The following is a 12,225-nucleotide window of genomic DNA, read 5'->3' on the forward strand; positions in this document are numbered from 1 at the left end:
GTTACAGAAAGAAAACTTTACCTGCACTGCACCGAGCAGCACTCTACCATGTCGATTACATCTGTAACTGAAGCCAAGCTAGCCAACAAGCCACCATTAGAGGAAGGAAAATCCTTGAGAGAATAAATTGTAAACTGAAGCTTAACCTTGAGGAAATCCTATGGGGGTCACATTCACAAACTCACAAATATAGTATATTACACAAGAATCCACAATTGGTGTTTGTGATCCAATAAGATAAGATTTACTCGAGGTTAAGCTTCAAATGTACAAGTTATTTCTCTCAATGATTTTCCTTCCTATAATGCTGCACCGTGGCTGGCTTGGTGTCAGTCAGTTGTCTAGAAGAAAATACACTTTAATATTATTTATTTGGTTGAGGGTTAAATGTACCCCTGCCTACTTGCCTACACACTTTTAGTGTGAAGCAACGGAACGGATTATGGATTGGAAATGGACACATTGGACAGGACAATCTTCAAAAACAAACTATCAGTGCTATAAAGCTATAAAACAAGACTGGTGATGTGACTGACTGGTGACTGGCGGCAGACTGAATTAGTAATTACTAATTCATTAAAAACATGAATTAGTAATTATTTCAGTGCTTAGCATTTGGGAACATGTAGGTTTTTCTGTAAGAACACTAGATGATCCACATGCTCAGGTTTAAGACTGCTTCTTTTCGCTGTTATAACATCTCCTGCAGTAGAGAAAACCCGCTCTGCAGATACACTTGTACCTGGGATACACAAGTAGTGCTTTGACAGCTGAGAGAGGAGGGGGAATATGACCTCATGCTCACGCCACCATTTTAAAGGGTCCTCAGTGAGAGGCAGAGGTGGGGCTTTACAATATTTTTCCATTTCGTCTTCTGCCTTGGCATAGGGGGTCTTAGGTTCTATTGCACCATCAGTGAAAGACTGCCCCAGCAAAGTCATGAGCAGCGATGTTGTGGCCTTTTTTTTGGGAGGAGAATGGCTGTCCTCAATGGGTGTTGTTTCTTCTTCCACAGTTGCTTTTTTCCTAGGCACTTCATCCACATTTGTCCTTCTATTAGATGTAATCTGTGTGTTTGAACAAAAGATAATAGTATAAGAAGAGCTGAACTGACTAAGAGTGTGATTCATTGATGAGGTGTGGGAAACTGCACGGTAATCCATACCATACAGTTCCACTTCCCATACCGCATCAGTGAATCAGGGCATATTACACAACACAATGTAGCTGAGCTTCTAGCTGTCTGGGAGGAAACATGATGAAATTCTAATTACCTCCAAAGATGCAGCCTCCTCAGTCACTCCTCTGTATATCTCCGATCTCTCCTCCTCTGTGAGAATAAAAGGCAGTCCTTTAAAGCGAGGATCCAGAGCAGAGGCTGTATGAAGGATCTTCTTCTCTGCCTCACTGCTGTACCTCTTCACGAGATCTGTTTTGATGGCATTCTTGATCTCATGGGTCATGGCTGTGTCTCCCATGGTGTCTGTCATGCTCTGGAGCAGTTGTGCATTTAGAGGGGCAATGAGAGACACTGTTGGGTTGCGCTCTTCTGACATCAGCAAGGTTGCATCCTTCATTGGCTTTAATGCACTCACAGTGTCCTCTGCATTTGACACATCTGTTTCATTGAGAGTGCAGAGATCAGACTCTCCTTTTCTGACTTCTGGAGACAGCAAGGTGGCACAAACTGCAGGTTGTTGTTCTAAGAACCTCTCGACCATGTCATATGCGCTGTTCCATCTTGTTGGCACATCGGTTATTAGCTTATGATTCTTCAGGCCCAGACATTTCTGTTTCTCTTTTAGACAGTGGCTTGCTCTAGTGCTGCGATGGAAGAATGTGGATATTCGTCGCACTCTGGCGAGAAGCCTGGAGAGCGTGGCCCCTTTCAGTGCCCGCTGACATGCAAGATTGAGTGTATGGGCAAAACATTTAACATGAGGAAATTTACCAACTTGAGCTGCAACTATCATGTTCGCCACGTTGTCGGTCACAAGCACTACAGATTTATCAGACAGCTGCCATTCTTCCACGACATGAGACAGTAGCTCTGCCAGATGAGCACCTGTGTGAGACTCATAAATGGCTCTCGTTTGCAACACATGTGACAAGACCTGCCAGTCCTTAGTAACGTAATGTGCCGTTATTGTAACATAGGACTCCGTTGTGACTGAAGTCCATGAATCACATGTTATTGCGACTCGACTGGCTTGGTTCATTGACGCAAGTACCTGAGCTTTGGTGTCGTGGTAGAGTGCAGGTATAACGTTTTCTGTAAAGTGACTGCGTGATGGGATCTTATAACGTGGCTCTAGCGTCTTCACAAGGTAGCGAAACCCGGCGTTGTCCACAACTGAGTAAGGCCGTAGGTCCTTGGCGATGAAAGTTGCCACAGCTTTGGTTAGTTTCTTCCCTTTTTCTGAGTTGGGCGGATAAGTTGACAGTATGGCATCAATTCTTGGCTGATCTTGGTCTAGCAGTCTTTCCTTGGCAGTGGTGGCACTGCTGGTGGCGACAGGTGTTACTAACTCAGAGTGAAAACGGCTAACATGGTTTCTCAAGTTCGTAGTATTCCCTAGGTATTTAATTTTTGTGTGACAGGCTTTACATACAGCGTGTGTCTTGTCCAACTCACGCTTCCCTGTGTGTTCGTCAAATCCGAAATGTGCCCAGATGTTTGCTCTTAAAACGCTAGGTGCATTTTTTATCTCTCGATCTTTTTCTCCTTCTGCCATTACCACCATATTACCACGTATGTGACGGAGACGGATGACGTAAGTTGCCAAACTCTGTCAGTGTTTAAAAAAAAATAAAAAAATAAAAAACTTGTAAACTAAGCCGCAACAAGTCAACCAAGCAACATCTTTCATAAAATATGACTGTCTGTCTGTCTGTCACACTCCCTTATGCATGCACTGAGCCAAAACCCCCGGGGCCCCCCCTTACCCCACAGCTGCCTGTGACAGTGACACTGACAGAGACCCTCCTCCCCCCACAGCTGAGCTGACACTGCAGCCTGACACACTGACAGAGACCTGGATGTCCCACACCTTCCCCAATCCCCCACAGCACTGACAAACACTGAGAGTGAGTCCCCCCCCTTGCCCAGACCCCCATAGCTGACACTGACAGAGACCTGGATGTCCCACACCTTCCCCAATCCCCCACAGCACTGACAAACACTGAGTGAGTCCCCCCCTTGCCCAGACCCCCATAGCTGACACTGACAGAGACCCCCAGGCCCCCACTGACACTCAGAGAGAGCCCCCTGGCTGCCAGACTGCCACAGCAGAACAGTACTCCCGGGCCCCGACCGACCTTCCCCTGTCCCAGGCCCCCCCCATCACAGACATCCCCCAGAGATACAGACGAGACCCCCATGAATGATTACACAATTATTTGTTCGGACATACCTGCTGTGTGACTGTGTGGGTTGTTGTTGTGCACTGCATTGCAGAGGAGGACAGGTGCTGTGCTGCTCTCTGGGCTCTGTGGCGGGCGGCTGGCGTCACTGGCAGTGGCGTAGCGGCTGGGCCTCCAGGGCCTGTCGGCTACGGTGAGGTGAGGCTGGCGGCGCTGGCTGGCTGCGATGGGGACGCACTTGGGGCTCCTCGCTCCTGTGTGTGGAGTGTGGACTGTCTTCTGGCTTGGCTGGCTGGCTTCTTGGCTGCAAGGCCGCAGGTGGGACGCCGATACACGCGGGGGATGTCTTGCTGCACCTCAGGCCGGGTCAAAGAGACGGAAGGGGAGGGGCGGAGCCTTTTTATTAAGCTCCCGCCACTAATCCACCAATCAGCTGCCGATCTTGTGATTTTGTCTCCCTTGCGCGATAGGGCGTGGCCGCGGCTGATGACGTCATTTCCTAATCGATTATGCCGGCAGCCCGCATCGATGCAGAATCGCGAAGGGTCGAATCGCGATGCATCGATCTTTCGATTATATTCCGCAGCCCTAGGGGCCAGTCTGGAGTCACCAGTAAGGCGAGGCAGCAGCACGCAGCAGAAGAGCCAGACACAGCCAGCACACGAGAAGCAGGCCAGGGGACATTGATTTTAGAGGTGGCCGTGGCCTGTGGCAGGTAAGTGGAGCAGTGAGTCCACTGCACATTTGCATTCTCGTACCGCCCTCCCATCCCTGAAAATGACAGTGTGGATTGACACGCTGACAGAATTTTACAGTTGAACATGGCAAACATGTATAATACATGTCAGTAAATTTGCTATGTCCAGCTGAAAAATTCTGTCAACGTGTCAGTCGACATTATCATGTAATGTTAATGCTTTGAATATCCATTGTCAGGAATAGTTCCTGTTTATGCATTTGACAGCCATTGTTAGGAATATTTCATGTTTATGCGTTTGATGCCCGTTGCCAGCAATATTTAATTCTAATGCATTGGATACCCGTTGTCAGGAGTACTTCATGTTTATGCGTTTGATACCCGTTGTCAGGAGTACTTTATGTTTATGCGTTTGATATAAAACCCCTTCAATATAGTTGTTGTTACCTCAGGGGATGAGGGGAGTCATAAAAAAAAAATAATAATTATAGGCTATAATAGAGTACCGGCACCTCTTTTGGGCCACTTAAAGCACTGGATATAACCTGGACTGAAATATATTAGATTAGCAAGCCTGTATGGTAAGACTAAAGTATCTCACATCTCAGCCCTCCTTTGTGTTCTAGGAATCCAAAAAATTAAGAATAAAAAAAAAAAAAAAAAAAAATTGGTCAAAGGTGCAATTTGTTTGAGTTGTTAACAAATCTGTATTAGAGAGGTAGCATTCACATAAAATGAGAAATACGTAACATTATAAAAAATTATCTGGTAAATTGCACAAGTTTTGAAAGGGAGCACTAACCTTTAGCGTCAGCGTGTGTGACTGAAGACATGCTTTAACAGTGACAGGAGGTGTGCTCACATACTGTTCGTTATAGTCAGGATCTTGGACATCTAGGAAATTGATACCACTAACAGTCGAGGTATCCAGTGGTAAACTCACCTAAAATATAGGGGATTTTTTTAAGAAGATTGTTTTGACACCTAAAAATATCTGCGGAGCATCTGTATTTGTATATCTAAAATAAAATATATGTTCTTGCACGGTTTCTCTAATTCCTAAAGCCCCAAATCAACAATTCTGTTTATAATTGGGTACAGTGCAAACGATTTAAAACATACAGTAGGTTTTTTTACTATGGCACAACTGAGATTTTCTGGCAGTTGTAAATATGCAGATTCCCCCTTCACATCATACTTTTGTGTCTGGACAGGAAGTAAGGGCAAATCACCTTCATGGAGACACAAACAGCATTGAAAATGTGAAAGGGGCCTAAACATTTACTGTTTAACCACTTAAGGACCAGAAGGTTTTACCCCTAATGATCAGGCCATTTTTTGCAATTTGGCACTGCGTGACTTTAACTGATATTTGTGCTATCATGTAATGCTGTACCCAAACAAAATGTATGTCCTTTTTTTCGCCACAAATAGAGCTTTCTTTTGGTGGTATTTGATCACCTCTGCGGTTTTTTATTTTTTTGCAATATAAATGACAAAAGAAAAAAAAATTTAAGAAAAAATTAAATTTTCTACTTTTTCTTATGAAAAAATATCCAACAAACTAAATTTTTGTCAGACAGTTAGGCCAAAATGTATTTAGCTACATGTCTTTGATAAAAAAATTTCTCCATAAGCATACATTTATTGGTTTGCACAAAAGTTATAGTGTCTACAAACTATGGTGTATATACTGGAATTTACGCAGCTTTTACTTTCTGACTATTAATATAGTGATATCAGTGCCAAAATATTCAACCGTCAGCAGCATGCAATAAGTGCCAATATACCAACACTAGTGCAAATAACATAACAAGTTGCAGCGCTGTATACACAAACAAGAATATAACTGTGAAGAATATACGAAGAGTGATAAAATATTTTACTTTCTGACTGCCTATCTCATTTCTTGAAGTGCTAAAATGGCTGGGCAGTACTAAATTCCCAAAAAAATTACCTCTTTTTTGGGGGATTTAGGCAGACACCCCAAGGGATTTCCTGAGAGGCATGTTGAGCCCGTTGAACAATTAATATTTTGTCACAGGTGTTTAAAAAATGACACAAAAAAAAAAATACATTCTGCTGCTCTTTTGAGTATGGGGATTACCCATGTGTAAGAATTTTTCAGTCTAGCCGCATACAGGACTCTGAAAACCAATCACCGCCTTCAGGCTTTCTAAGGGAGTAAATTGTTGATTTCACTCCTCCCTACCTATCACAGTTTCGGAGGCCATGAAATGCCAAGATAGCACAACAACCCCCAAAATGAAATTACCCATTTTTAGAAAGTAGACACCCTAAGCTATATGTTGAGAGGTATGCGGAGTCAATGAAATAATGGGATTTTTTAATTACTGTAAAATCTATTTCTCTGATGTTCATTGACAGACACAGCTCCTTATCTTCTTGACCAATGGGTTATACTGCCCCCTACAGGAGTAGGACACTATGCAGGAAAAAGCTTGATTACGCCTATGGGGCAGTCCCAGGGGGTATACCACTCTCAGGTATAGGCACTAACACGCACTGTTTTGTTACAAGCAGTGTCAGAAAAATTATAACTCCACATAGGGGTAGATGCTGTGTCCGTCAATGAACATCAGAGTAATGGATTTTACGGTAGGTCAAAAATCCCATTTTCTCTTTTGTTCATTGACAGACACAGCTCCTTATCTTCTTCGCCATTGGGAGGTCCCAAAGCAGTGTCAAACATGAGGGGTGGTAACAGCCAGAAAAAAATTCCCAAGGCTAACCCGTAGCCAATCAGGTAACATGGAGCTCAACCATAAACAACTGGAGCTCACCTGAAAAAAAACAATACACCCTCAAAGAGGAACAGGTCCTCTAAACAGCTGCCTGCAAAACCTTGTGGCTAAAAGAAGATCCGCAGGTGCCAACACATCTACCTTTGTGAAAGTGTGCACAGACGACCAGGTGGCCGCCTTGAAAACCTGCATCACTAACGCCTGATGATGGAAGGCTCAGGAAGCACTAAGTGCCAGAGTAGAGTGCGCCTTAACAGGGAAAGGAGAAACCTGACCCTTAATTGAATAGGCCTGAATCAATGTCCGTCTGATCCATCTGGAAATGAACGCAGCAGAAGCAGCCAACCCTTTTCGAAGTCCATCCGTGAGTACAAGTAGTGAGTCTGACTTCCTAAAAGACTCCGCAGCTGCCAGGTACATCCTATTTGCCCGAACCACATCCAGGGAGTGCAAGGCAATTTCCTTTGGATGTTTAGGCCTGGGACAAAGGGAAGGCAATACAATGTTTTCATCCAAATTGAAATCAGAGACGGGGGCGTGGCGACCGCCGAATCAAATGGCCGCTTGAACTGAGAGCTCCTGCGAGATCCCGGCTCTACACCTCTCTACGGCCCATCACAGCGCCCTCTGAACGGCATCCTACTCCGGACCGGACGCCTTACCTTCACGCCCACACCCATGTCCCAGCGGCGGAGACGCAACGATACCGCTTCGCTGAAAAAAATGCAGGAATTCTTTCCGGCGGTGCCCGCTGGGCTCCGCCAAAATGGCGGCGGGGACACATCGCATGGATCGGCACGGCATCCTCTTGCGGCCAGTACACCGGACCTTCAGGGGGAAGGGACGCACGCTCTCTCACCGCTGTGCGCTCTGCAATCAGGCCCTGGAACTCCCGCTTACAGCTCTGGAGCATCCTCACCTCCTACTCCCTCATCACAAAGCCCTGTCAAGTCCCGACCGAGGATGGATCCCAGACTCCTGACACAGGCTGCATCTATGGAGGTTAGTTCAGACCAACACACACCGATCTCTAACACTCCATGTCAGGACAGTTTCTCATCATTCCAAACTACTGGGCAACCAGTGTCGGACACTACCATTAAGAGAATGCTCAACACATTGCATGCTTCCCTCCAAGCTAATATTGTCACAGCCATGGCACGCTGTCAGGGGGAAATAGCAGATTTGGGAGGATGAGTCAACACAGTTGAGAACAAGCTGAGCGAATTCACCACATCTTATAATGCGATGATTGACTCACATGCTCTGTACCAGGAAGATATGCACCAAGTGCAAACTAAACTGGCGGACCTAGAAGATAGGTCCCGTCGTAACAACCTGAAACTAAGGGACGTCCCCGAATCCGTGACCACAAACCAACTGCCGCACTATGCCCGCGAACTATTTAAAAAAGCCGTCCCAGACTTATCTACGGCCGACCTCACTATTGACAGAATCCACCGCATCCCCAAACCATCCTTCCTCCCGCAAGAAATTCCATGCGATGTGTTACTGCGTATACACTTCTTCCAAGCAAAGGAAAGAATTCTTGAGGCTTTTCGCTGTAAAGATAACCTTCCGGACCAAGCCGCCTCCATACAAGTGCTACCAGACTACTCGCAACATACCCTTCAACTGCGGAGAAACTTGAACCCCGTTACTAAAGCTTTGCGGAACCACCGCATCATCTACAAGTGGAAATACCCTGCGAAGCTCTGTATCACGCACCAAGGCTCCACTTCCTATGCCACTACCCTGGATGAAGGCCTTCATCTGCTCCGCCAATGGGGGATAGTGCCGGACACCCCACCGAATCCTATGCCCAACAGACATCCATCACCTCAACATGTACAGCCGGATTGGCAGGTCGTTGCCAGAAGGTCCAACCACCACAGCTCGCACTCATAGAGGACGCTCCCATTCCCATGCCGGGATCCCGGGCCCTCTCAGGTAACAGAGTACTTGTTACCGTACTCTGACCCCACAGGCTTTGCAGCCTCAGTTGCTCTTTGGTCCCTTGGGACTCTTTTTTAGTGTTCTTGTTATTGTTTTACCATATTGCTGGTGCTTCTGTTTTGTTCCTGTCTTCTGAAACACCTTTTGCAGTGTCATCTCCTTGACTCTACCAGCCATCCACTGAGTAAGTGCACGTTTTTTTTCCGCACTCATATTCCTCATATTCACCGGCCCTTCGCCTATTGCTTTTTATCACCGTCTCGCTTGCACGCCTCTGGTGTTACACGTCTGCCTCACACCTAATTACCATGCCTTTACACTGCCTATCTCTGAATGTCAAGGGGCTTAATCACCCCGCCAAAAGATTCTCCTTATGGAATGAAGCTCTACGCTCTTAAGCTGACGTGGTCGCTGCCCAGGAAATGCATTTTCATAGTGACAAGACTCCTGTCTGCCGCCATGCAAAATACCCTCACGTTTTCTTGTCATCGACTACTGCTAAAAAGCGGGGCGTCATGCTTGCCATTGCTGACTCTGTCTCCTTCACGGCCTCTAAGGTGGTGACGGACACAGAGGGGAGATAAGTTATTTTAGTGTGCCTACTGGACAACTGTCTTTATACCATTGTTAATGTATATACCCCTAACTCTCGTCAATTACGTTTCTTGAAAAAACTCTGGGCCCAAATTAACAAAGTGAAACAATGTAAATTGATTGTATGTGGGGACTTCAACCTGGTGGTGGACCACATCGTGGACTCTTCCTCCAAAAAACCCTCTCGGGCTCCTTCTCTGGCATCGTTGATAAAATCTGAGGAGGTCCACGAAGTGTGGCGCTACCACCACGTCGACGAGCGAGACTACACTTATTTCTCCCCGAGACATGGTACATATTCCAGGATTGACCTGTTTTTAGTGGACACCCCTACATGCGGCCATCCTCCTCACGCTTGACGCAGGCAATTGCAATCCCTCCACGTTTCTGTGGAGATGTAACAATTCCCTCCTGACTGATCCAGAATTCGCCCCCCTGCTCCAGTCCTGCTTGAGAGAATTTTTTGACCTTAATAATACCCCAGATGTGTCCCCTACCACAGTGTGGCTAACACACAAAGCCTTTGTCCGTGGCCTCTTGATTCAGCTCGGATCTAAGCTAAAAAAACGATTTAACTCCCGCCTTACCGAACTACTGAATGGTATCCAAACTCTGGACACTTAACACAAAGCGTCACCATCGCCTACCACTTTATCCAAACTCACGACTCTGAGACTCGACACGACAAATTGCTAGCACGTCTTCGACTGAATTATTACACGTCTCACAACAAGGCCGGAAAATTTCTGGCCTCCAGACTGAAGGCTCGTAGGGTTAAAACTAAAATAGACTCCCTGACCCACCCCCACTCGGGCGACTCTCTCCGCCATCCGCAAGCCATAGCCGACGCGTTTGCGGACTACTACGGCTCGCTGTACAACTTACAATTGGACTCTTCTACACCGCAACCTACAGACATAGACATTCACAACTTCCTTCAACACCTCAAAATCCCTTCACTCACTGTGGAAGCGCAGGAATTCCTCAATGCCCCCTTTTCTCCCCACGAATTGTCGAAAACCGTCAAATCGCTCCCTGTACGTAAATCCCCTGGTCCGGATGGACTCACTAATGAATACTACCGATCCCTCCAGGAAATCCTATCCCCGCATCTACTATCCATGTTCTCGGATGCGGCTGCCTCTGCGTCATTCCCTCCCGAAATGCTACAAGCCCATGTGGTAACTCTTCCCAAGCCAGGTAAACCTCCTAATACCCCTGCAAACTTCCGACCTATCTCACTACTCAACACTGACGTTAAGATATACGCCAAATTAATAGCGAATCGTTTAGCCACAGTCTTGCCTGATTTGATAGGACCAGATCAAATGGGATTTATTAAAGGCAGGCAAGCCCCAGATGCCACTAGGAGGGTGATCAATCTCATGCACCGGGCGGATGCCTCCTTTGCTTCTGTCCATAGATGCAGAGAAGGCATTCGACCGCGTCCACTGGGGGTATATGAAGGCAGTGCTCGCTAAATTTGGATTTTCAGGTCCTATAACTAGCCCTCTACTCCTCCCCCTCAGCCAAAGTCCTATCTTCGGGTCTTCTCTCTAAAACGTTTCTTATAACCAATGGCACCCTCCAGGGATGCCCCCTCTCCCCCCTTATATTTAATTTAGTCATAGAACCCTTGGCCATCTCCATAAGAGATCACCCTTTGATCCACGGCTTCAAAATTGCCCATTCCCAGCATACTATTACCCTGTTTGCTGACAATGTCATCCTCAGCCTCACGAATCCCGTAGTATCCCTCCCAGCGGCCAACCACATCCTCCAGAGTTTTAGCAACGTCTCATACTATAAAGTGAATTTCACTAAATCCCTCATACTAAATATGGGGGTCCACGAAGCTACAGTTACTGATTTAAAATCCACCTTACCTTACACATGGACATCGGCTGACATTCCCTACCTGGGCCTGCGGCTCACCTACCCTCTCTCTAACTTAGTCCCTTCTAATCTTCGCCCCCTTATTTCCAATATCTCGTCTGATGCGCAAAATATATCCCAAACTGAATTGTCGTGGTCAGGCAGGATTGCAGCCTTCAAAATGATATCTCTCCTGAAAATGTTATATGTGTTCCATACCCTTCCGGTCCAAATCCCCCTATCCTACATCAAAACCTTGCAAAAAATCCTCCGAACCTTGGTCTGGCAGAAAAAGCGGGCTAGATGTAACTATCTCCACATGATTCGTCACAAATCGGTGGGGGGTCTGGGTCTCCCTGATTTACAGGACTACCTATTGGCAGCCCACCTTTCTCCCATTAGACAATGGACCCCTCATTCCCCTGTCTCCCCATGGATACTGCTTGAATCCCTCCTCTCTAAATCTCCAAACATGCACCTTCTACTCCTGGCAGACATTTGGAAACCCCTATCCCTTCCTGCGTACCCCATCACCACCCAATCGACACTGAAAGCTTGGCGGACCTTAATAGCCAGTCGAGACTCCACTGCTCCCACTACCCTGGTGTCCTTCCCCCTGCAGACTTTTCAAATTCTCCTTCCCTATGCATCTCTATCTAATTTCACTGCGGCGGGGATTCACACATGTCCCAACTGTACACCAACACAGACCTCAAAAGCTTCGGACAACTCCAGACTGAATTTCAATTGCCTGTGTCAACCAAGTTTCAATATAACTCCATCTCCAGTTTCCTTCGCAAACATCCCCCTCCCCAGATTCACCTCCCATCCTCCATATGGCATTATATGTTTTCCACCACCACTAAGATTAAAGGGATCTCCTTGTTTTACAACCATCTTCAAAATAAACTGTCCTTTTGTAAAACATCCCACATGATTAGATGGGAGGAGGATCTTCGGACAAACTTCTCTGAT

General features: G+C 46.4%; 1 protein-coding gene across 1 annotated transcript in view; it reads right to left on the reverse strand.

Moving 5' to 3' along the window:
• The window catches only part of SYCP2 (synaptonemal complex protein 2), a 372,455-nt gene that overhangs the window by 70,659 nt on the left and 289,571 nt on the right, over positions 1–12,225 (reverse strand). The window contains exon 34 of the mRNA XM_082271514.1: positions 4,863–5,003. Within this exon, the coding sequence (XP_082127640.1) occupies positions 4,863–5,003 (141 nt within the window). The remainder of the gene's footprint in view (positions 1–4,862; positions 5,004–12,225) is intronic.

Source organism: Pelophylax lessonae, assembly GCF_965119305.1.
Source record: "Pelophylax lessonae genome assembly, chromosome: 11".
In the NCBI taxonomy this organism is placed as follows: domain Eukaryota; kingdom Metazoa; phylum Chordata; class Amphibia; order Anura; family Ranidae; genus Pelophylax; species Pelophylax lessonae.